The following is a 26,818-nucleotide window of genomic DNA, read 5'->3' on the forward strand; positions in this document are numbered from 1 at the left end:
CTATTCCCCTTGTTGAGGTCATTTGTGTCAATTCACATAAAATTGTCAGCCATTTCAGATGAGCAGTAAAAGTTAAGTTTTAGTACTAAATAAGTTCATTAATAACCAGTGTTTGGCATTGACAACTATAGACCGCAATGGACAGGTATGTCTTTGCCGTAGCATTTTGCCTAAACATGCCTTTTTTTTTTTTTTTTTCAACAAATCGGCAATATAAAATTAAATTGAAGAAAATGGGAAAATACCTTCTGCAACTATGCAGCTACCGGCTTACATCCATGCAATCCGAAAAATACCCCCTGAGCATGCACTTAGCCCATCTTGAAGCATGGCTTCAGAATAACTGAGCAATAAAGAAATATTCTATTAGTTGGATATAAAATTGTGTTCCTGAACTTGGGCTTTAAATAATAAAATGCAATTCCGTAAGCAGCATATCAGACACAGAGAGGCTGCATGCTTTCTACTGTATGAAGGTGGTATGTCAATCATAAATGGTACAATCAGATTTCTAAGGTCCTGCTTTAACATTTCCTGACCATAATTATATAGTTCCTTCCTTCTCACAGGAGTATTAGGGCATGGAATACATACTTTGCTTCCAGAGCCAGGGCGATAATTCCAGCAGCCAATGGTGCAGAGGCAGATGTCCCCGTGTGAGTGTCTGTGCACTTCTGCCTTAGATCTGTTGTTACCTGATGGATGACAAAACGCAGCGATTAGAGCATTACAATACCGCTCAAAAACAAAACAGGCACTTTACCAATAGGCAAAACACATATAGTGACACAAAAGCAAACAATTGCTCTTGTTCATTCAGAAACTTTCTAACAGGTTTAAAGGGAATCTGAAGTAAAAATAAACTTATGATGCAATGATTTCTATTTGTTTAAAAAGTAGTTAGGTTTATTTTCTACACAGGTATGAGTTGCTTTCTCTAGGATCCGTCACTTTCTATAATTGTGTTATGTTTTTAATAACCAGTAAGAACAGATATACCTCTGGACATATGCTGCCTTTACATGGGCTTGGGACAATCTCTCATGTTATAAATCTTTCGGCCTTGTCTGACTCTCTGTAGTCAATCCAGATGGCCCATCTATGTACAAACTTGTCCTGATGGCCTTGGGCGGATAGACAAAGTTCATCCAGTCTCATTAATTCATTCAGGTGTGAGAATAGATCTGAGACTGAGGGGCTATCAGTAGATCTCCATTTTCTGGTTATCAAGGTTCTGGCTGCAGTGAGAATGAATCTGAAGATTGAACTCTTGATACTGGAAAATGAACCAGGTATGGCAGATAACAAGGCTATTGCTGGGGATGGAGGAACTGTAGTAAGATATAATTCTTTGTGTAACTCGAAGACTTTTGTCCAGAAGGGTTGTAATTCGCCACAGTCCCACCAAATATGTATGTACGTCCCTTTGTGGTTATTGCATCTCCAGCAAAGGTCGGAGGTTGTATGTTGAAATTTGCTTAACCGTTCGGGGTCCCTATACCATCTGGAGAATATTCTGAAGTTTCTTTCCTGGTGTTTTGTGGAGATTGAGAGTTTGTGAGAGAGTATAAAGACCTTTTCCCATGTCTCAGCTGGGAGGGCAGCTCCCAAGTCTTTGTCCCATGTGTCTGTAATTTTTTGAAGGTGCTGTTCAGACCCTCTAGATATGAGTAGGTTATATATTTTAGATAAGGTGTGTTCTACCCGTTCTGTTTGTGTACAGATGCTCTCAAAAGGTGTCAGGGGTCTGTGAATGTTGGTTTTGGGGTGTAAGAAATTATAATATTTATCTAACTGGAATTTGGTTAGCCAAGTTGGTTTGTAGTTTGGGGTTGAGGTGGGCCAGTCAGTCATGTTTTTTATTCCATTTTGGGTTAGGTAATGTCTGATTTGTGGCCAGTTTGATCTGTTATTTCCTAGTACTGATGGGGATCTGAAGCCTATTTTGAAGTCTGGATTGTCTAGCAGTGGGGTGAGAGGACTGGGCACAGTAGTGAGACTGTAAGAGCTATATAATTTGTCCCAGGAGGTAATAATTTTACCTGCCCAATAGGGTAGATTGGCAACTGGAGGTCTTTTTGATTTGGCTGTCCAAAGTAGCGCTCGGAGATCTATGCCCATTTCTCCCTCCTCCACCTCTATCCATTGTTTCTGGCTCCTGCCTTGAAACCCGTCTATTATCATAAGTAATCTAGCAGCTTGATGGTATTTGGTTAGGTCAGGTAATCCTACCCCTCCTGTCTCTTTAGGTCTTGTTAGTAATTTAAAGTTGGTCCTAGGTCTCTTCCCTGCCCATATAAATTTAATGTAGGCTGTTTTGATAGTTTTTAATATGGGGCTTGGAATTGGGGTTGGAATGGCTTGTAGCACGTATAGGAGTCTTGGAAGTACATTCATTTTTACAACGTTTATTCTGCCTAACCAGGACAAGCGGAGATTATTCCACCTGTCCAGATCTTTTTGTATAGTATGTATGAGTGGGATGTGGTTTAGAGAGAGTAGTCTAGTTAAATCCGTGGGGATGTTAATTCCCAGATATTTGATATGGTCAGATTTCCATTTGATAGGGAAGGAGTGCTTCAGAGTTTGTAGTATTTTGCTTGGGAGGGATATATTGAGGGCTTCTGTCTTTGATAGGTTCATTTTAAAGTTACTGATGGCGGCGAATCTGTCAGCTTCCTGCAAGAAGTTTGGAATGGAAATAATTGGGTTTGTCAGATATAGTAATAAATCGTCTGCATATAGGGCTGTTTTGAATTCTTTCTTGTCTGATTTAAATCCTGAAATGTTCACATTGTTTCTGATGGCAGATGCGAAATGTTCCATACATAATACAAATAGTAATGGTGACAAGGGGCACCCCTGCCTCGTTCCGTTGCTGATGCCGAAGGCATCCGACAGGACCCCGTTTGCTTTGACTCTAGCCGTAGGACCCCGATAAAGCCCCATTATTCTATTTAGGGCCTTCTGCCCTAACCCCAGGTTTTCTAATACTCGGCGTAAATAGCCCCAGTGGATCCTGTCGAATGCCTTCTCAGCATCCACCGATAGGAGACACAAAGGTACCCCCTGTTTCTGTGCTCTAGCCATCAGGGATATAGTTTTAATTGTATTATCTCTGGCTTCACGAAATTGTGTAAATCCCACCTGGTCGGTATGTAAAACCCGGGGATTTCTATTTGTATTACAAGTACAGCTAAATAATAGAACATTATTAGCACAGATATGAGTCTCATATCGTTTCCAGTGCAGGAAGAGTTAATAAAGTTCAGTTATCTATGCAAAAGAGCTTCTCTGAGTTGTCCGACCCAACTTGGGTAAGAGAGCAGTGCTATTTTCTGAAGCACTTATCTCAACCTGTCTCTCGCTGTTTCTTATTTAAGGTTTTACTGCCAGGAAGTTCAAATGGTCATTAGCTCTGCTCTGTTTCATCATTTAAAATACAGAGAGTGTGTTTGTAAACTGTAAAAAATACAGAATGGTGCATGTTATAAATAAAGCTATATAACTGAAAACTGAGACCATTTTCTTTGCTACTAATGTTCTATTCATTATCCATACTACACATACAATTCATCATATGTTTTTTTCCGCTTCAGTGCAACTTTAGGAAGCAGTGTGCCAAGATGAGCATTTCTGTGCTTGTTCTAGAAACCCAATTTTCAATTTATGGCTACTGTTATTAGTCTGGGTACTACACTTATAATGTTAAGGAAAAATGATGTAAAAATATATTACGTTCAAACGTAACCCATTAATAATAATAATAATAAAAACTGCTGGAATGGAGCCACAGCACACAAATACACTTTGTTCAGGCTGTATGTTGAAACACTATGAATGCACTGTGAGCCGCAAGGCAAACAGAAAAGAACACGTTTGGAACAGGGGCGTCCAACTGGCAGATAGAGGATGGAGGCAATCCAGTCCCCAGATAATGCTGCAGATTCAGAATAACGTGACAAATGAAGTGGGAGAAACGAATGGCAGGAACACGAGTCAGGCTGCTAAGCTTTGTTAAACACAGCAGCTTTATCAAATAAAAGCACGCAAAAACAAGCAGTATGCAGAGATCTACAGCAACCAATCAAAACGGAGTTTGACTTTGTCAGACAAATACATAGTAGCTAATTTTCTTATTGGATGCAAAGATTAATGGCAGACGTCTCTTTGTTTACAGAGTTGCTCAACAAAGACCCCGATATCGGGTGTTATTGTTACGAACAACTACAGCAACAGAATTACTAGCAAAAGGGAAGGTAGTTCTTGTTTTAATTATAACAAGCACCTTAATTAGCTGCTGTCAAATTATTTTTAAAGTACCGTATGTGGTCAGGAGCCCCTATACCAGCCACTCCCAGCAGCACACAGAACTGCAAGCTGGGGAAGGGGGGGGAGGAATAATATCCCACAAATACAAACAAAACAAAAATCAGACAGGTTAGTCAACGCTCTCTCAGCCCCACCATGTATATAGATCTTTCAGCGTTTGGGACCGCAATTTATATAGCAGCAAACAGAGCAGAGTCACAGACAGCCATGCCCACACACATACAATCAAGTCTCTTAAGAGACACAACCTAAAAAAAGTTGTGCAAAACAACTTTTGTTTAACCTTTTGCTCTATGCCACATCTGAATAACACAGCTGAATAGAAAAAATAAAAAAAGACTGGTTTAATATCACTCCAAGGCATATTTACAATTCACTGCTGCTAACAGATAAAATTGCTGGTTGCAGAGTAAATTCTCATATTGTGTTGTAATTAAGTATTTACGGAGTAAAAAAAAAAAAAAAAAAAAAGTAGAGAATCCGACCAGCCATTAATCCCCCCCATTGAATCTCCCCCCCCCACCCCCCAGGAACAGTAAGATATTTTGTGTATTGTTGATTATTTCAATTTGAAAATTTGAGTATTTCTGAGCTTGAAGGGGCTTGGGTTGGCCCCTGCATTGCTCCCCTTCTTGTGGTGCTCCCGAGTCGTGCTTATCTTGCAGATTTCTGCCGAAACAGATGGACGGGATGACTGCAGTGCCTCTAAGCAGTAAGAGAGCTTGGGGCTCTGTATATGCAGCTCCCCAATTTATGGGGGGCCTACCCACGGCACCTGTTAAAGTGCTAAATGTTGTGCGGACTAACTCCTGCAGGGCAAAATTTTGCAGTGTAGTTGACAGACCCTGCATATTCTGGCATGCAAGAGCAAATGCAAATGTGCACGAGCAGTGCCTCTTAATTGAGCCAATTAGGCTTAATTTGCAGCCAGATATCAGGTTTCACTTGGTTAACCTCCTTAGCGATAACCCTGTGCTGGACACGGGGTAAGCCGCTGCGGAGGATTTCTCAGGCCCCGCTGGGCCGATTTGCATAATTTTTCTTTATACACGCAGCTAGCACTTTGCTAGCTGTGTGTTACCTACGATCGCCGCCGCTCTGCGCCGATTCGCTGCTACCAGCCGCGTAAGAGGGTGCCCCCCGAGACCCCGTGCGCTGCCTGGCCAATTAGTGCCAGGCAGCGCTGAGGGGTGGATCGGGACTCCCTCTGACGTCTGTGACGTCTTCGTTCAGAATGGGATTTCCTGATGGGCCTGATCGCCGGAGGCGATCGGAGGAGGTGGGTGGGGGGGATGCCGCTGCTCAGCGGCTATCATGTAGCTAGTGCTAGGCTAGCTACATGATTTAAAAAAATAATAAAAATTAAAAAATATTGCTGCACTGCCTCCCTGGTGGATTTAATTGACCGCCAGGGTGGTTAATGCACACTTTCTTGTTTACAAACATTGTTGCATGCTTTCTTTTGGAGGTGGGTGGTGGCAGCCTTGGGGAGAGCCGTCTGCGCCTGTCCTACCCCCTCCCTCCCGGTTGGATGCGTGAGAGCCACCCCTGAGCTTGAAGAGGCTTGGGGTGGCCCCTACACTGCTCCCCTTTCTTGTGGTGCTCCTGAATCGTGCTCATTTTGCAAATTTCTACCAAAACAGACGGATGCAGTGCATTACAAGGGAGGTACCTATCCTTTGGGGGGGGGGGGGGGGGGAGGCTGTGGATGGCATGAGGGGCCTACCCGCGGCACCCCTGTTAAAGTGCTTAATGTTGCGCAGACTAACTCCTGCAAAATTTTGTGGTGTAATTAGGCGTAAGACTCTGCATATTCTGGCATGCAAGAGCAAGTGCAAATTTGCACGAGCAGCACCTCTTAATTGAGCCAATTAGACTAAATTTGCAGTCAGATACCTCTGGCTTCACTTGGTTGATGCACACATCTTGTTCGTGAGCCTGTGTATTTCAGTACCACAGCAATTTTATCAATTAGCTTATGAATGTAGCAGACATTTGAGTACTAACCACTGCTGTAGCTTCAAAACCATTTAGATATTTTTTATTAGCTTTATGCTGGGTTTAATTTAGACCATAGATTAAATTTGAGTTTTATCCCACTTCAAAACCTCCGACTCCAACCCCTTCCAGATCCCGAAACACATCCTCCCACTTTGTGTTAGTCCCTTCCTAATGCCCAAGCCTAACCTCCCTCTTACCCCATTTCCCAACTTTACAAAAATACAGTAAACCCTAACTATGACTGCATAGATCCCTGGTGTTGAATCCAAGCACCCTCGCCCATATCTGGTTCAGAATCAGAATATCTGGTTATCTGGATCCCCTTGCAAATAAAGTCCCAGGGTGTAGACAGTAGCTATAGTGTGGAGGCACAAACCATGCTTTGTCACTAGCATCAGGGCTGTGGAGTCGGTCCAAAAATCCACCGACTCCGACTCCTCAGTTTAGGATTCCACCGACTCCGACTCCTCATTTGCATATTACAATTTTGTTGATTAAAAGTATGTAACATGAAATTTGTCTCTTAACTGCCAACGCTTAGGAATTTTACAAGACAACTGAAGTGAGAAGGATATGTAGACTACTATATTTATTCCCTTTAGACTAAAACTAGTCATTGGTAAGAGTACTTGTAAAAGGTACAAACCTGAACAAAGAACATCTATCAGGCCCTAGGCAATGTAACTGTGGGTATATTTAAGAGTGATGTGCCGGTACGCTGCAGGTGAATGAGGAGATTCTTCCTCTATTACACATTCTTCATGCACAATCTGAACATGGATAAGGCACTAGGCAATGTAACTGTGGGTACATGTAAGAGTGATGTGCAGGTGCTCTGCAGGGTGTCAGGAACCGGCATGCCTGCGTATACAGTTCCCGACTGCGGGTTTGACCAGATCAAGCGGGGAGCAGCGTTATTCGAGCTACAAACAAGGCTGTGACCCCTTAAAAGCTCCTTACTGCCACCACTAGCAGTTTGCTAGACACGTCCACTCGGCTGTCGGGTGCTCAGCACGCAATCCGCGTTTTCGTATTCGGGTCAGCTTTGCGCTTTAGGCCGAATACAGGAACGCCACGCACACACGCACAGTTGCAATCTTACACTGTAGTGAAGCAAAACCACTAACAGTCGTTCTGAACGATACGGTTAGCTACTCTGCTGTCGAGCTACTCGCACTGGCGTTTTCGTAAGTTGGGTCAGCTGCGCGCTTTAGGCCAACGTACGACAAACGCCCCCACACACAATGCAATTACAATCTCATACGGTAGGGTTACTCAAACATACAATTAGGCATGGATTTATACACAGTTGCACTTCAGTCTCTTCTCGGCTATGAGTGTTGGTTTAGTACAGCAGAAGTCAAACTTATTTAAATAACGATTTAATATTCCAGGAAAACGTGGAACAATGCAGAACTTAATATATACAAAAGATGTACAAAAAAACAAAGTAAAAAAGTTACAAAGATAAAAGTTACAAAAATACACAAAAGGATATTTGCATAAAATAAAAATGGGATATAACGTTCCAATTCGCTCGGGATCACTCTAGCTATGCGCTACCTCCAAGAGACGATTCTTTCTAGGCATCTGGCTCTGCTTTTTATACTGTGAGATACGCCCGGAGGCTGCAACTTCCTTGGGGAGGGGAGGAACTAGTTTTAAAAGTGTATTTCGCAGCAGATCAAAGGTGGGGACTTGACTGCTCTTGGCATAATAAACCATTTCCTGGCCAGAGGCAGTTTCTTGCCCCAAGACTAACGCAATTTTCCCGTTTGTGACATCACGGTCTGCCGAGTCACTTGTCACATCTGGGCTAGGTGTGACATGTGAATTTCAAGGTTTTTCCTGTCTCAGTTTTCAGGTCATCAAAAAGGACTTCCCCCACGCCAGGTGACCATTGATTAAGGCTTCCTCAACCTTACAGCAGGCCTGTCATATGTAAATGTCAAACATTCCTGTCCACTTTGAACTTGGCAGACTCACTTAGTCCGATGTTGTTTTGACCAACAGGCAGCCGTCTACATTAATACAAAAGATCAAAGCAATGCCCCACATTTGCAGGGTGGCAGACAAAAGGGAACCCAATTACCTGTTTCTGGCTGTCCAGAGGAACTGTATGCTAATGTCGGTCTATTGACACACACACACAATCACATTAACCGTTTCCTGGTGCCAGGTGGCACCTTCAAGAGCCAGACTAGCTTTTAGCAGACATAGTACACAGAAAAATGACAGAAATATGTTCCTGTATTCCCTAACATCATCAGCACCCCAATATATCACCACACAGGGGAATGAGGAGATTCTTCCTCTATTACACATTCTTCATGCACAATCTGAACCAGGTTTATGGGTGACAAACAACACCTCTCTGTTAAATGTGCACAACATTCTCAGTGGATTCCCTGCAGCTCTGTGGGGAGTGCATATGTAGAGTATAGTACTACTGTGTAACAAAGTAAACCTGAGACAGATGAAATTAAAGTTTTATACATACCTGGGGCTTCCTCCAGCCCCCTTCAGGCTAATCAGTCCCTCGTTGTCCTCCTCCACCACCTGCATCTTCTGCTATGCGTCCAGGTACTTGAGCCAGTCTGGCATAGTGCGCATGCACACACTCCGCCGCCGGAAGCGTACTACACCTGCGCAGCACTATTGCGCAGGTGCAAAATGTTCCTGGCTGTGGGAGTGGCACGTGGCTGGACTGCGCTGACTGGCTGAATTACCAGGACTCATAGCAGAAGATCCAGGTGGTGGAGGAGGACAGCGAGGGACTGATTGGCCTGAAGGGGGCGAGAGGAAGCCCCAGGTATGTATAAATAAAAAAACCTTTACTTTTCATCCGTCTCAGGTACCCTTTAATTTGTAGTCACCTAACCAAATTTTAACAACATATCAAATTATTTGATTTCATGAGCAAAGGGGCACTCATTTGCTGATTTGCCTAAATCAGCATCAATGAAGAATTATTTGCATCTCATTGACCATCTCTATTAGTGACACAGCTACACATCAGGCTTTATTCTTACAGCATAGATGTTATTTAGTATATATGTTACGGCCAGAACCCGTAGTGTGGCCACTTCTAGTTCTGGCCGGCCACTTCGGGTTCTGGCCGGCCAATGTGCGAAGTAGCCGCAGCGCAGGGGCCAATGTTAGAAATGGAATGTTACGCCGTCTCGCTGCGGCCAAATTGATGACAACTTGCATAATTTAATGAAATATAGGCGGCGGCAATGTAATAGATGAAGCCGCCGGCTTTCGCACTGCCTCTCTCCTCCCCCGCCTCCCTCCTCTCCCCTCCTCCCATACGGAGGGGGAGGGGGGGGCGGGGAGAGGAGAGAGGCAGTGCGAAAGCCGGCGGCTTCATCTATTACATTGCCGCCGGCTATATTTCATTAAATTAAGCAACTGGTCATCAATTTGGGCGCAGCGAGACGGCGTAACATTCCATTTCTAACATTGGCCGCTGCGGTGCGGCCACTTCGCACATTGGCCGGCCAGAACCCGAAGTGGCCGGCCAGAACTAGAAGTGGCCACACTTCGGGTTCTGGCCGTAACATATATAAGAGATTCCTGTGTACATATCATATATACAGTCACAATCAGATATGTATATCTGACTTTAAAAATACGGGGACTGCTTTATTGAAGCAGCACAAGTAACTCATTTTGATTGGTTTATTTCATTTTTGTGGACTGAGCACAGCTATTACTGTATTTATACTGTATATATACATTATTTTTAATGACTATTATCTGAGAAATAGAACATTTTATCATATTTTCTATTTTAATTACAGTTACAAATCCATTAGGAGTCGGAGTCGGTGCATTTTTTCCCGACTCAGACTCTAGGCACCCAAAATTGCTCCGACTCCACAACTCCGACTCCACAGCCCTGACTAGCATCTGCCATAATACAGTCAAGTGCTGGAACCCAAAAAGCAGAGTGAAACAGATCTGTTTCCAAGTATACTCACTCTGGGCATTTCCCAGCCTCCTCCTTACCATAGTGCTATAATCTAATCTCTAAAGCTCTTGGCAAACCTGCTTCCACCTGGAGCTTCACCTGGATGCAGTCATACTCTCCCCATCCTCAACGAAACAGTGGCATAAACCCATGTTCACTATTCCCTGGCCCTGTGAGTATATCGACCAAAGAGGCGAGGGAGGCGATGGGCAAACTAGCGCTCTGCATCCTGGTCAACATGCAAGGATGGTCTGGTTTTCCCATAGGTTGACGGATCAGATTACAGCATTATAATAATGGGGTGTATAATAACACTGAGCGTGTCTACGCTCACCCCCTCTCCATGGAACCACTAAAGCTGGTTATGTTTAAGTCACTTCAGCGACACGTTAAAGGATACCAGAGGTGACGTGACATGATGATAGACATGAAGATGTACAGTGCCAAGCACACCAATAACTATGCTGTGTTCCTTTTTTTCTTTTCTCTGCCTGAAAGAGTTAAATATCAGGTATGTAAGTGGCGGATTCAGTCCTGACTCAGACAGGAAGTGACTACAGTGTGACCTTCACTGATGAGAAATTCCCCTTTTCATCTTATTCTTACTCTGAGAAGCAATTTTCTGCTAGGAAAGTGTTTTATAGTTAGAATTTCTTATCAGTGAGGGTCACACTGTAGTCACTTCCTGCTGAGTCGGTACTGAGTCAGCCACTTACATACCTGATATTTAACTCTTTCAGGCAGAGAAAGAAAAAAAAAGGAACACAGCCTAGTTATTTGTGTGCTAGGCACTGTACATACACATGTCTATCTAATGTCCCATGTCATTTCGGGTATCCTTTAAGATATAACCTGATGCTCAGTACAAACAAACAAACTGTTGTAAAATACTGCACTTAGCAACCAAGTAACCACTTTCTTGTCCCTGGTCCTTCTCTTCCTTTCTTATTCTGGTTCCTTCTGTACAAAGCCTGAGTACCTTCACTGCTGTCTCAGCAGCAATGTATTCCAAGATAGCTGCCAAAGTCTTCATGATGAGATATGAAATCTTGGAACAGGACAATGGAACAGAGGGAGCCTTCCAAGGCAAGCATCACCTATTTCTCCACAATGGTTACATTTTATTAACCTCAAATTCAGGGATAGGATTAACATCTCTTCAGATTACAGCTTATTTCATATACATACAGCTACATACAGTACACCAGGGGTGATCTGAAGCCTGTAGACCAACAGGGAAGGAGACTGAGCTGTTAGTATGTTATATATAGTGTGTCTTCCGGATTTCAAGTGTCTGACATCTGTGTGTGGGTTACCGTATGTTGAAAAATAAAATGGTTTCCTGATCCACTGTCTTTTCTTTCTGTGAGGCAATGGATATTTGGATCATCTCAATCACTTGCTCCCAATACTACACGTTGAAGTGTTTTTCAGAAGGTCACGCGAAATAAGTATATGATGAATATGCTTTGCAAAGTTCATTACATCCGCAACTTAATATGTAAAATGTATGTGTGACTGATTTTATAAGTGGCAATACAGATAAATTGAATGGAGAAATCAAAGACTGAGTGACAATTGAGTCAATCTAGTGAGGTGTACTTGTTGAGAACTATAGATAAATGAGTAATTACAGATGAGAGCTTCTTGACCTTGTACTGTGAATAGAGAAAAGAGAAAACCGAGTACTTACGATCTGCTTTTCATTCTGACTGCCGCTGCTGTATGTGGTTGCCAGGGTGGAAGAACAGGCTTCGCTGTACCATGGTACATTGCCAAACTGGGTGGTACTGCTGATGGACAGTGTGTAGATGCTGTTTGTGTATCCATCACAGTTGCAGCTGTCCTGTTCCTTCCCTCCATTCCCAGAGGCCCACACATATATGGAGCCAAGACCATTACGACCCTGTTACATCAACAGAAAACACAAACTCATGACATAACCAGCAGACTCCTGATTACAAACTCAACAACAACGGTCTAATGCTTTACTTTAAAAGGACACATCCTACACTAAGACAATAGGAGATTTGTTGGTGTGCCAACAATTATGCAGAACGTCTGACTTTAAACATGGTCTTCTAAGCAAAACGTTTGTAAGTGTTTTATGATCCCCCTGCCCAATTTTTTTTTCTTGTTTTTAAGAAGAGATTTCACCAAAGAATGTGGTTACTCTCTCAAAATGATCTGCAACCAAGCATCAGGGATTGTCATTGAGATGCAAATAATTCTGAGTTGAAGCATGATTATGTATTTGTATAGAATATCGTCAAGGTGGAATTTGATTGACTCAATCTGCATAGGAAATTTACATAATTTTGTATTAACTCAGAATTATTTGCATCTCGCGTGGCATCTCTATACAAGGGATTCTAAAGCTCAAAGCACACACTAGATGAAACTCAGCCAAGACGGCAGATAACTGCAGCCTCTGCCGAGAATCCAGCCTGTGTGAAGCAGCCCCGACTCCTCTTGACCAGTGATTCACTTGGTGGATCACTTTGGCCAAGAGCATGGTTTTCTCCAAATAGCTGGCCCATCCTGTGACGTCGCTAACCCCCATACATAAACAATACCACAAACAATAATAAAAAATAAATAAACCAGAGCCTCATAAAGAATTGATAATTGCCTGCCTATTTACAACAGTATATAGCTGAAGGTTACAGTGTCAAAAGTATCAGAGACATCACTAGGAAGGCTGAGCTGCAATGAGTCAAATGAAGGTTTGGTAAAATGTCTACCTGGTTGACCCCTCTAAAGAAAGCTTCTTCTGCTAGACGGGCTGGACCATCCACAGTCTTCCCATCATCCTCTGGGCCCCAGCTGGCACTATAGATTTGGATGTGGTTAAAGTTGAGTCCTAGTGACCTTGCTTCTACAGCATCAGTCACTTCGCCATCCAGCATACGAACACCTGTCCAAATGAGAATTAAACCCATTAGATTCAAACAAGGTTTTCAACATTAAGAACTTCTACCCATTGTTCATTAATCGCAAATAAATCCAATGATGATGATAATAATGAAACCTAAAACTTTAAAAAAGACAGGTCCGAGGAAATGGCAAGGTTGACATCCTCTGCGCCTGCTTGAGCACGTGGTTGCGCAGTTTACGATTGCAATCACGTGGCCTGGAGCGTTCTGCGCAGGTGCAGAATTACTGTGCCTGCGCAGAACGCTCCCGGCTGCTGGAGCGTGATGCAGACCAGGACCGGCACTGCCATACATGCAAAGGGGGCAATTGCCCCAGGGCCCCTGACATCTGCAGGGGCCCCTGCGTCAAGACCAGATTCCCACAGCACAGGTTGCAGAGGTAGATGCATTCTACGTGAGAAAAGCAACAGATGGAGAGCTGGGGCGGGAGTCGCACAGTGGCAGTAGATCAGCTGTTGTCGAGTAATCCACTGTCTGCTGTCGCGCTGTCCCCAGTCTCTCCTACATGCACAACACAGAGAGGAGAGGGCCCCTCCTTCCCCTCCACTCCTCTCCACTCTGACTTCAAGGGGAGGGGCTGAGTAGAGGACATGGACCCGGGATATTTGAGAACTAGGAAGACAGCATAGGTAGGTAGCTATGTGGCTGAAGGAAGCACAATGAGGAAGGGGGAGCCTGGGCTGGTAATTAGGCTCTACATTTATCAGTATGGACACTTGTGCACATATATTCAATCGAGCTCCAGCCCTTTATTTTTAGTTCATGCAGCAAGGATTCTGCAGGCAGCATCAGGAATGTCAGGCATGTGTGAGTGCACTGACCGGCTGCTGCTCTGTAGGATGGATCTTTCCTGTGTGCCCCCCCCCCCACTTATGTTTGCCCCATGGCCCCTTAAACCGGCCCTTATGCCGACCTGGTGAGAGGGGATACCTGGACACCGGAGCTGCAGCGAGGAACATATTGGCTGCCAGGAGCTGGATGAAGCCCCAGGTAAGTACTGGTAGTTTTTTTCCCCAATTTCCTCGGATCTGTCCTTTAAAGATACACTAATAGTGCAACACAAATCAAGGTAATATAACCATGTAAATTAAAAAAAACAAAACAAATCTCCACATTTTTAAGATATTTTAATTATGCAGAACAAAAAGGATTTGCATGCCTTTCTGTAATTAGTAGCTTTGTTTAGCATTAAACCAGTGCACTATTGACATATATATCATAACCCCTGAGTGCGCAAGTGCCGCAAGGTATGTAAATAAAGACTAAAGCTGGCCCTATACAAATAGGTTGCTTCCTGATATGGCAAACATTATCAATTCCTATGTAAATGGAATTGAATCAGGAAGGAATTGATTCCTAACACACACTGTACATTGATTTTCAATAGATTCCCACTCTTGCCCTGCCCCCATCAATCTAAATCTTCTGTCCTGTCCTATTGACAATGTTGAATGATTTTCGGTCATTTTGAGGGACTAGGTTGCCTGTTGATCGACCAAAAATAGATCTTAAGTATTGATTGGACAGGACAGCCAGACAATCTTGGTTGATTCAAACAGTGCAATGCAGAAGTTCACTCGATTTTCAATAGATTGAAGTGTGTTGTAGTAATAGATTCTTTTCAGAGAGGAATGGATTGTTTTGCCACATCAGGTGACACTCTTTGGTCAGCTTAAGATGACAGAATATCTCTATGATAAGCAGATTGCTTATTTTTTACAGCTATATATCAACATGTATAGATATACATGTTGATATATAGCTGTAAAAAATAGTTAGCCCAGCAGTATAGATGAGGTTATGTGTGGCTTGTTCAGCATCTATGTTGCAAGAAGGCTTGTGGCGCTTTGACACAGTGGGCCCCTCCTTCCTCCCTTATTCGCTGTGCCAGGTAGAACATCTACATTGCTGGGCTAAGTACTGTTTTGCTTCTATCGCTTTCCTGTCAGCTAAAGCTTTTTGTCTTATTGGCTCTTACATTATTATTATCATGGATATCTGTCACCACGTGTGTCACCATATGCAATCTGCTTTGTATTATTACTTTTACGATTAGCACCTACATTTTATACTAGTACTGGTATAGGTTCTTTTTACTGTGAACTCTCGACTGAGCTCATTAGCGACATTTGGTTATTGGACTGACTGTGTGCCCAGTTCTATAATACTATGCATTATATACCCAACTATGGAGGACTGTGGGTTACTCATTTTTTAAAAAAAAAATTTCATTAATTTGCACAACAAATACTTATGTAAAGATTACATAGATATTTTTAATTGAAATGGTTTTAGAACAGTTATTAAAGAATAATTTGGTCTTCTTAGGTTATATGGGTAATTTAGATTAGTATTTAAAGAGAACCCGAGGTGGGTTTGAAGAATATTATCTGCATACAGAGGCTGGATCTGCCTATACAGCCCAGCCTCTGTTGCTATCCCAAACCCCCCTAAGGTCCCCCTGCACTCTGCAATCCCTCATAAATCACAGCCACGCTGCTGACAAACAGCTTGTCAGAGCTGGCTGTGTTTATCTCTATAGTGTCAGTCTGCTGCTCTCCCCGCCTCCTGCAGAACTCCAGTCCCCGCCTGCATCCCTTCCCTCCCTGCTGATTGGAGGGAAGGGACGGGGGCAGGGACCGGAGCTATGCATGAGGCGGGGGAGCAGCTCAGACTGACACTACAGATGTAAACACAGCCTCACTGCACGGCTGTGATTTATGAGAGATTGCAGAGTGCAGGGGGACCTTAGTGGGGTTTGGGATAGCAACAGAGGCTGGGCTGTATAGGCAGATCCAGCCTCTGTATGCAGAAAACATTCTTTAAACACACCTCGGGTTCTCTTTAAGGCAGTAATACTTTTTCTAGAATCCTGTTCTGTATACAGTATATTATTATTAGTTTATAAAGTGCCAAAATATTCTGTGGCGCTGTACAAACTAAGAAACAAACATGGGGTACACAAGAATACAGACAATGGTATACACCAATATACAAAATAAGTATCTTACAAAAGTGAGCACGCCTCTCACGTTTGCAAATATTTTAAATCTTTTAATGGGACAACACTGAAGATATGACACTTTGATACAATGTAACCACTTCCCTACCCTGGTCATTTTCCCAGTTCAGCTCAGCTCTGATTACTTTGGCAATAACTATCAATAATTATCATAACTAAATGAACTATATATTGTTTTTTGTTCAGGACAAATTGAGCTTTTTGTGGCTATTTGTTTCGAGCAATTACCTTATTTTCCATGCATCTTAAACGTAAAATAAGGAAAAAAGTGAAAAAATACACAATGTATCCACTTTCATACATTATAGCCTAAATGTAAACCGTTCTATTGTACATTAAACCCACACATTTAATTTGTCTATGCTTCCTATTTAAACAGTTCATTTTGTTTTGATAATTTATTAGATGTAGCAATTACTGTATATTCCTGCGTATAAGACTACTTTTTAACCCTTGAAAATCTTCTGAAAAGTTGGGGGTCGTCTTATACGCCGGGTGTCATTGAGGCGGGGTGATACGTCCTAGCCTGTTACCGCCTCTCAGATCTCCCTGCTGAGGGAGCGCAATCTATTCTTCCATACCGCTCTGATAAACAGGTAGACAAGGAGAGCTGACCAGTCTACTTAAAGGAGAACTGTAGTGAGAGGTATATGGAGGCTGCCATATTGATTTCCTTTTAAGCAATACCAGTTACTTGGCAGCCCTGCTGAGCTATTTGCCTGCAGTATTGTGAATCACACCAGAAACAAGCATGCAGCAGACAAAAATGTCAGAAACACCTGATCTGCTGCATGCTTGTTTCAGGGTCTATGGCTAAAAGTATTAGAGGTAGAGTAACAGCAGAACAGCCAGGCAACTGGTATTTCTTAAAAGGAAATAAATATGGCAGCCTCCAAATACCTCTCACTACAGTTCTCCTTTAAGCAGAGTTGACCAATGCAACAAGTCAATTGACTATATACTGTTATATACTGGGCAACACATACAGTACAGCACCAGTATCTGTTCATACACAGCACCAGTACATGATTTTTTTATTTTAATTTGGTGTGTGTTGGAAGAGGGGTAGTCTTATACGACGAGTATATCCCAAACTCTATATTTTAACTGGAAAAGATGGGGGGTCGTCTTATACACCCAGTCCTATACGGCGGAATATACGGTAAGTAATGTACTGTATTTTTCGCCGTATAAGATGCACTTTTTCTCCCCCAAAAAATCGGGAGAAAAAGTCCCTGCGTCTTATACGGCAAAGGCAGGGAATCCCCGACCTCCGAACGCCCGCCGATACGACCCGCCGCCATGTCGGGGATTCCCTGCCTTTGTGTGCCCACTCCCTCCTCTCTCCCCCCATCTCTAATCCCCCTGCGCAAGAGTAACAGTTCAGGACGCCGGATCACAAAAACGCATGGCTGCCGGAATCTGTATTCTGTGTAACGCCGCTGGTGGACTGCTCCACATGTGCCTGCTTTCTATTACATGTCCGCTTCATCTTGTTCATATGTATATATCAGGCAGCTGGCTTCCCTATCGCTGCGAGCATTGCAGACCTGTCCCCTGTGCGCGGCTGGCTCTATTGAAAGGCTCGTTCTGATTGCGTCATCAGTTTGAGCCTTTCAATAGAGCCAGCCATGCACAGGGGACAGGTCTGCAATCCTCGCAGGGATAGGGAAGTCAGCTGCCCAGTAGATACATATGCACAAGGTGGAGCGGACATGTAATAGAGAACGGCGCATGCAAAGCAGACCACCAGCGGTGTTACACTGAACACAGCTTCCGGCAGCCATGCGGTATGTGATCTGGCGTCCTGAACTGTTACACTTGCGCAGGGGGATTGGAGATGGGGGGGAGAGAGCGGCCACCCACTTAGCACCAGGGACTTGCCACACAGGAGGACACCCTGAAGGGACACAGGAGGACAGCCTAAAGGGACACAGGAGGACAGCCTAAAGGGACACAGGAGGACAGCCTAAAGGGACACACCCTAAAGGGACACAGGGGGACACCCTAAAGGGACACAGGAGGACACGCTAAAGGGACACAGGAGGACACGCTAAAGGGACACAGGAGGACACGCTAAAGGGACACAGGAGGACACCCTAAAGGGACACATGGAGGACACCCTAAAGGGACACATGGAGGACACCCTAAAGGGACACATGGAGGACACCCTAAAGGGACACATGGAGGACACCCTGAAGGGACACATGGAGGACACCCTGAAGGGACACATGGAGGACACCCTGAAGGGACATATGGAGGACACCCTGAAGGGACATATGGAGGACACCCTGAAGGGACACATGGAGGACACCCTGAAGGGACACATGGAGGATACCTATAGAGACATGGAGGACACCTAAAGGGACACATGAGCATACCCTAAAGGAACACATAAGGGACACATGGGTGATACATGGAGGACACATAAGGGACACAGGAGGACACCATTTGGGGGAGAACATGTACAAGACACTCCTGGAACATGGACGCACTATGTTTAGTAAGCATATATTTTTTCCCTAGTTTGTGCCCTCTAAACCTGGGTGCGTCATATTCCGGAGCGTCTTATACGGCGGAAAATACGCTATACAATCTGCTACTGTCTGCTCCTGGAATGTGTATTTCAAAACTTGTTTACTAATTAACTATGCCACTAAATTCCCTGGGAGGAGGAGAGGGGTTTGCTGTAATTCCTTTTTAACTCTGTAGTGATGTTATCAGGTCAGAGATGAATAAACCGTGTTATGTAAGATTTTGTAGGGAGGGGGGTGCAGATACTTATTTTCACACCATAGGGACAGGAAGTGGGTAAAGTAGTCAGTGTATACATTGTATAACAGTGTAAATATGCTGTCCCATCAAAATTACTCAACACTCGGCCATTAAAGACTAAACTGCTGGCAATAAGATTGTGAGATACTGTATATTATCAATTTATCATGTATTGTTTGGGGCTTTTCTATTGTTATCAGCCCTTCTGTCCAACTTTGTGTAATAATCTTTGCAGTCCCATTGTACTTTGATATGTTTATGCAAGGTATGGCGAGTGCCATGGAGCTACCCCAAAAATCATCCTTCTGATCATACAGCATGTTTTCTCTGTCCAAAGAGACATTGTTCTCCAGTGAGTTACCTCCCTAAGACTGGTGTTATCAATGCTCTTATTAAATAATAAATGTTTAAGGCCGTTTAGAAATCATTAATCCTGAACACAACACGTCCCAGTTTATATGCTCTTTTATCTATCATGTTCTCAGCTGTTTTCCATAAAGTAACATGTCCTAAAGCCATCATTAATCTCTCGTTCAAAGCTACATGCTTACCTCCGATCTTGGCGTTAAAAGCTATTCCAACACCGCAAATCCCATTATTTGCCACTGCTGCCACTTCACCTGCGCACCGTGTGCCATGCCTGCAAAACAAAAATCAAAACATTCCCAGTTAATCCAAAATCTGCATGTTATAAAGTGAAATGGTTAGCTAAGGCTTTTCCCAAGAAGAGATTTACATTACAGCCTACACTAATAGTACCTATTTCCAGATTTTGGAAGCATCATTAGCTTTGTGTGTGTACCTGTCTTCTTTCTACTTCATAGTGAATAAGCAGAGTGATTTTATACTGTGTTACATTAATGGCCAAAAATATTGGCACTCGTGCATTTGTCACATAACACGTCACTTCTCCCAGAAAATTGTTGCAATTACAAATGCTTTGGTCTTGTCATGTTTATTTCTTTTTCAGGCAATGGAAGAATACAAAGAAACAGAGAAAAAGCAAATCTGAAGTTTTGTTTTTTGCATTTTCCAGTGCCAACAGAAGAAACAAACATGACAATATCAAAGCATTTGTAATTGAAACCATTTTTCTTGGGAGAAGAGTTGGTTTTCTGACAGAGCTGCAAGGGTGCCAATATTTTTGGCCAAGACTGTATGCGATTACATTCTAAAATGCCAACTGTAAGATGAACAACAACTCTATACATTCCAGGGAAAAAAGTATTTGTACCCTACTTTGTTGGTTTACACATGTCTGCTAGCAGTGATTCACTCAGCTTGTACTTGTTCCCATCCAATTCCAGTGACAGAAGACATGAGTTACTGCCACTGCATCACACCAAGCTGTGACCAGGACTGAGCTTCTACAGAAGTGAATGAAGCAGGGCATTGTGCAAAAACAGCATTAAATCTTGTGTGTTTGCACCGGTTTAAACCGTAGACAGGATCCACCACTCCGCTAGGCAAACACTAAAAAGTACATGAGCTTGGCAGAGGTGCAACTGGCATTCCAAGGACCAATCTACTGCTTTAACCCCATGGGCACTCTGGCTGTCTTACACCAGAGGATCGAGCAACGGAATCTAAAATGTTATACATTATGTATTTTCTCAACAATATAAATTTGATGTGATGTTCACTTGTCTTTAAACACTTACTCTAAACACTTGGCAGGAGTCTCAGATTTTTTTACATGCCCGTCATCAACATTTTTACTTTTCAGTTACAGAGCCACACCTGTCTGGGTCTAAACATGCCTGTAGCAAGAAGTGTAGTAATTGCTCTCTGCAGCCTAATCTCTAACTACTACAGAAGGCTAACAGAGGAAGATCAGGTTTCAGAACAATAATATTCAAGCCTTTATTGTAAAAAGAAGTACACATCCAGATAAGTGGGGTGTGCAGACACTGGACAAACCACCTGACCAATCCCCCTCCTCTTCTCAACAGCTTTGGCTTTGCAGTGGTGCTCACAGATCTACTTTCACCCAGGGCTGTGGAGTCTGAGTCGAGGGTACCTGGAGTTGGAGTCGGTGGTTTCATAAACTGAGGTGTCTGAGTCAGATGATTTTTTACCAACTCCACAGCCCTGGTATATGTTAGACTAAGGAGTCAGAGTTGAGGAGTCAAAGTAATTTTGGGCACCTGGAGGCAGATGTTTAATAAACTGAGGAATCGGATTGATTTTTGTACCCACTCCACAGTCCTGTTTTCACCCGGTATGGCTACAAACAGCGCCAGATAATAATACTAAAATCTATTCCTGTGGGTACCTTTCATCTGTGTCCAGTTTCAACTGATTAGAGTCATTCATGAAGTAGTTAAAAGATGTTCTTAAAACTAGCCACAGCCTCCAGTCCCTGAAAACGATGTCAACCAGCTGATGTGCTGGCAGAGGTTGCATTTTACATCAGATAAGAATGATGTCAAACCTTGAGAAGATAAGGACAGCTTTCACTCTCTCCACTGAAATCTGGAATTGCAGCTGTGGTTATAACCTTCAATGTGACATAAAAGAGGCAGCTTGCCAGTCATAGGAATTACAGCACATCAATATGCTGAAGTGTCCAGAAAAATATGATGGCTAAATAAATTTCATTATAAGGCCACGTCATTATAACCCCTAAGAAAATAATCTGGTACGGTTTCACAGTAAGAAGGACCTGGCAAGAGAATGCCTCCATCCCAATCCAGTGTGCTGTAAAATATGCTGCAAACCAGCCATTGCACAGTGACAGCAGCAGTCAGCACTTTTAAGCCACAACATAAAAAGTCAAGTAGTGTGAGAGACATATCCTGTGGGGCCACAAACAGGATTCCTGCAAGCCAGTATAAAACTGCACAGCACCGATTTTGTCTCTCCTGTGTATCTTCTGTAACTGCTAAATTCCTGCATGGTTATGGTCTTGAAAGTTTTATAAGCAAACAGGGCTCAAGAAAAGCGTATAAATCAACCCTCAAAGTAGCCGGTTTTCTAGACCGTCAAAGAAGAAAGAAAAAAAAAGTGTGATGAAAGCCTTCAATGGATGGCCGGAGCTTGACAAGCAGAAGGGTACATTTACAGTCAGACACGATTGTGCTGTGTGCTGAGGCTGGTAATATTTCGATACAATACCATTAAACAAGGGAGACCACATGCTGCCTTGTACCCAAGTGTGGAGTATAGTAATAATGCTTACATGACAAATAGTGAGGTAGTCGTAGTCAATTTTTACTCGTTCAAGTTCAATGCATAGCATGACATAGATCTGAAACACACATGTTGCACAATGAATTCCTGTCCTGCATACCGTATGTAAAGTTTACTGTAGACATGACACTTTATTCTGCAAATTGTAGGCAACCAAGGCCAGCCCTTTATTATTATTATTATTTATTGTATTTATATAGCGACAACATATTACGCAACGCTGTACATAAGTTAAGGTTACAGGCAATATTTAGGGTGACATACAGCAATACAAGAAAAACCAGATCACACAGCACAGTATGAGTACCAGGTAATGCTTAGTCAGTCACTGGATGGAGCATAGAGATTAGGCAAGTTAGGTTCACTCAGATGCCTAGCATGGGTTCACAGTAATGGAGGTGCATGATCAGGTAGGACACAAAAGGAGGAGGACCCTGCCCGAAGGCTTACACTCTAGAGGACAATCTAGAGCCCTTTATTAGCAAGTAGCCTATGGCATAGTGTGCAGAGTACAGCGAGTGTTAAAATGGTTTCTGCTAATAAATTTGTGGTAAAGATGCAGTGGTACAATGGTAAAGGAAATTTGACAAACTGCAGAACAGTCATTGATATGCAACACAATGTCCATGCTTGAATAAAAGAATGAGTCCTAGAGCAGGAGTCCCTAACCCCTGGTCTGCGGTCCTCTGCAGGCTTTGCCAGGATATGTTGTAACTGTCTGACTGCATAGTGTTTAGAGCGCTCAGACGTCCCTTAACTCTGCAGGATGTTGGAGAAGCAGAGCCACCTGCAGCCATTCTTTCTGCTGCCACCTGATGTCTAATTTGTAAAGCAGCATGCTTTCTGTCTGTAGAGACACTGGGTGACAGCAGTGACGGTGATTGAGATGCTCTAGACTCTTGCCAGCCACAGAGTTGCATCTCTGCACAGAGGTGAGGTAAGCAGCGGATGCTGGTAGCTAGTGTGGGAAGAATGGAAGGCTGAAATTATAGTGACGTGTAAAAGTGAGTGAGAGAAGGAGGAAAGGGTGAAAGTGAGTGAAGGGAGGCAGATGAGGGCAAGAAAAGCTGGAGGTGACTGTGCCAGTAGATGGGGAAGACCAGGTAGCACCCCCTCTCTTTCATCACCTGTCGTCCCAAATGTATCTTGGAGTATGGAGCACTGCCCCCCATTCAGCACATCAGTGAACCATGGCGGGTCATGCAGCAGCACGGTCAGGAAAAAAAAGCGCAGATGCATCTTTTCCAAAGTGTTGAGGGTTATGAAGATGATGGATGAGTAGAGACGGAGGTTGGGTAGCCCTCAACCCCCCCCCCCCCCCTCTTCCTTACACACACTTGATCTTGGCTTCACTAAGTGGAGTCACTGACCTGAAACAAACCTGCTTGAGGCCGTGCTTTCCAAATTTCTCTGGCTACATACCTATTCCGGGTCACTGACTTATTAATTAGCACAGCACGGATTCAGACAAAAGTCTACATAGTAAAAAAAAAAAAAAAAATTAAAAAAAAGGAATGAGCATAAGGAATTTCTGATATTGCAGGTCCACTTTAAACCAAATGTTTATTAGGCTGCCGGATGCCAGTTACATAGAGTGCTTCATAAAAAGCAACCCTATTTCCTCTATACACATAGTAATCACACAATGTAAAAGCGGTCCAAGTTAAACTTAAGGACCCCTTTTACATCAACGGGTCGAATCAATTATTTCCGACAGGTCCTATCTGATTTCCTATTGTTTTTCTGAGCAATTTTCCAATCGCTTCTGTACAAAAATCGATCAGAAAAAGGATCATTAATCAGATTGGACCGGTCAAAATTATCGATTCGACCCATCAATCTGACAGAAAATTATATGGTGTGTACTAGGCATTAGCGCATGCTAAAAAGCTTTTCTGAGCACTTATGATTTGAAAAGCTCTTGCTAATGTAATGTTATGTGTGTGATCCCACTTGAGGGATGTGATGATTTCTTTTATTTTTATTTATTTTTTTAAATCCCTTAAAGCGGACCCATACCAAACTTTTTTTTTTAATTCAAAATATTTAGTTGCACCACTCTGACACATACAAAGATAAACACTCCTTCAAGTCTATGAGCATTTCAGTGAATGCTTTTCACCCTTCTCTTTTCATAACTAGGGTTACACAGGTGGCAGCCATTACTTCTGAGCTTAGTAGGAGGTTTTAGATCATGGGTGTGTGTCATCAGCTACCCTCCCTCACAGGGGCGTCTTCTATGTAAAATCTCACACAAACTGAGATCACCTCCCCGTGACATCATCTGTAGCAGCGAGTGTTTTGTTTTTTTATCTCCTCCACCAGTCTGCTGGATTCTGTCCTGGTAATATGAAAGGGAGGGGCGCCTCCAATAAATGTAAAATATTTGATATTGTCATCATGCAGCTGAAAAAAGGCTGCTATCTATTTATTATTATAATTTAGAATATTGATTTTTTCTGAAATCTTGTATTTTTAATTTGGGTCCACTTTAAAGGAATCATCGGGGGGGAAAAAAATCAGCTGCGCAGGGGCAGAACTATTGCGCCTGCGCAGTAAGCGGAGGACAACGTGGCTGTGATTGACAGCGGCGCTTGACGCAGGCGCAGTAAGGACGACCTCGAGGTTGGCCTGAACACCATGCGGGGAGCCCAGGACGGCGGCGGAGAGGTCAGCGTGGGACAGCCGGCTGCAAGGGGCTAGAGAAAGCCCCAGGTGAGTATAGCTGATTTTATTTTTTTTTACCCGATGATTCCTTCAAAGCATAACATTAGCAAGAGGTTTACAAATCACAAGCACTTAGAAAATCCCTGCTAGTGGGTCCCAGGCCTCCTGCTCAGGAGTGATTTGCCTTTACAGCATATTTTTGCTTCTGGCTAAAACTGAGCTTTACAACAAACTGTTTCAAACATCAAAATTACTGTTGACTTATGAATCAAGATAATGCTCATAAAGTAGAGCTATTCCTTAGGTTAAGGTAAAAAGTCTGGAATTTAGACTTCAAATGTATTACATCGACCGGTTACCATAGGCACACCATTTCTAATAAGGAGCAGGGATGATTTTCACCAGTACCATGCCCCATCCCTCAGACGGCAATGTGAAAGGCCATGCAGATGTACACAGACGGATGTAGAGGGGCTGAGGTGCAACCGAGAAGAACTGAAGTACACAAAAGCATTTGTGCAGGGAGGGAGTGTGCATAACTGTGTGCATTTGTACTGAATACAATTATTGATACTGGACATGAACAGTGTGGTTTACAGAATGGAAATAATCCTTGCTCACTATTAGAGAGGGGTTGTGTTGAAGCAGAGTACATGACTGGTGAGGGCATCACAGAAGGGGTGCCCAGGGGTTTGTGAGGCTTGTAAAGAATGGATAAAGGGGTGTTTTCAGGTCTTCCTCAATCATAGGATGTGATGGCAGAATCTTCATTGTACCAACACCTAACAAGCAATAAGTACTATAAAGTGTGGAATTTAACACAGCCAGGCGTGAAAATCAGAAACAAATTCTTAAAACGGCATCTCATGTCACAAAAATAGAACAGTGATGCTTCCCATGTAGCCAAGCTGAAATTCATGAGCCTAATCTGATTTTTTTTTTAAGACACAAGCACAATAATCCAAGCATTCACAACAGGAAGCAAAACTGTTAAAGAGACTCTAACAACATCTTCAGCCTTATTTCTTCTATCCTATAAATTCCTATACCTGTTCTAATGTGGTCTGTCTTACTGCAGCCTTTTTTAGTTGCACCGTCTCTCTCTCTCTCTAATATATATATATATATATATCTCATCTTTTTTTCTTTGTCAAGCTTTGTCGACCAAGGGAGGAATGGGCTGCCTCTGTTGTAATTAATACAAATCATGCACGCTCTGTGTGCTTTGTTTGCTCCTCACAGACTGCTCTCAGTTTCAGCTTGTCACATGCTGAGATACTGTGAGAATCCTAGACTGGAGTGCAGATAATTCACTATGTAATAAAAACTTGTAGTATACTGTAACATGTACTGTAACATGATAGATATATATATATATACACACACACACACACACACACACACACACACACACACACACATCACATCACTTCCTGGTTAGCAGTCATGTTTTTTGTTTGTAAACACTGCCTAAAACAGGCGATTAAAAGCCAGGATCACGGCAGGAAGCAGTGGAAATGGCAAAGAGGGATCCAGGAGATTACAGTGACTCGATTGGTATGTTTTTTTATTCTACAAATCGGACAGTACAGGTTCTCTTTAAAGAAATCAGGGTTTTAAAGCCATACAGATGTCCAAACATTGAATCATCGCACTTAAGCAAATCGTGATGAGCGAAACAATGACAGCCGTTACTCCCATGGGAGTCACCAGTACAAGGTATTATAAAAAGTCACAAGGGCATTAAACAGCTGTGGCGGCATTTGTCACTCAAGTGCTGTCCACTCAAATGAATGGACCCACTTTTTAAACAATGGTACCGGCGTTTACAGTTATTCGCATCCCAATCCAGTTGTCTCGTGCTGGACGCTACAAGTATCACCCAGGATCAGCCATGTTTGTCACTTTCGTGTCCCC

General features: G+C 43.0%; 1 protein-coding gene across 1 annotated transcript in view; it reads right to left on the reverse strand.

Annotated features, from left to right (window-relative positions):
- FURIN (furin, paired basic amino acid cleaving enzyme) overlaps nucleotides 1-26,818 on the reverse strand; it is a 314,300-nt gene that overhangs the window by 47,606 nt on the left and 239,876 nt on the right. Inside the window, exons 7-10 of the mRNA XM_068275265.1 lie at nucleotides 19,594-19,682; nucleotides 13,054-13,226; nucleotides 12,003-12,215; nucleotides 595-695 (exon numbers count right to left, since the gene is read on the reverse strand). Of these exons, the coding sequence (XP_068131366.1) occupies nucleotides 595-695; nucleotides 12,003-12,215; nucleotides 13,054-13,226; nucleotides 19,594-19,682 (576 nt within the window). The remainder of the gene's footprint in view (nucleotides 1-594; nucleotides 696-12,002; nucleotides 12,216-13,053; nucleotides 13,227-19,593; nucleotides 19,683-26,818) is intronic.

This window comes from Hyperolius riggenbachi, chromosome 3 (genome assembly GCF_040937935.1).
Source record: "Hyperolius riggenbachi isolate aHypRig1 chromosome 3, aHypRig1.pri, whole genome shotgun sequence".
NCBI classification, from domain to species: Eukaryota; Metazoa; Chordata; class Amphibia; order Anura; family Hyperoliidae; genus Hyperolius; species Hyperolius riggenbachi.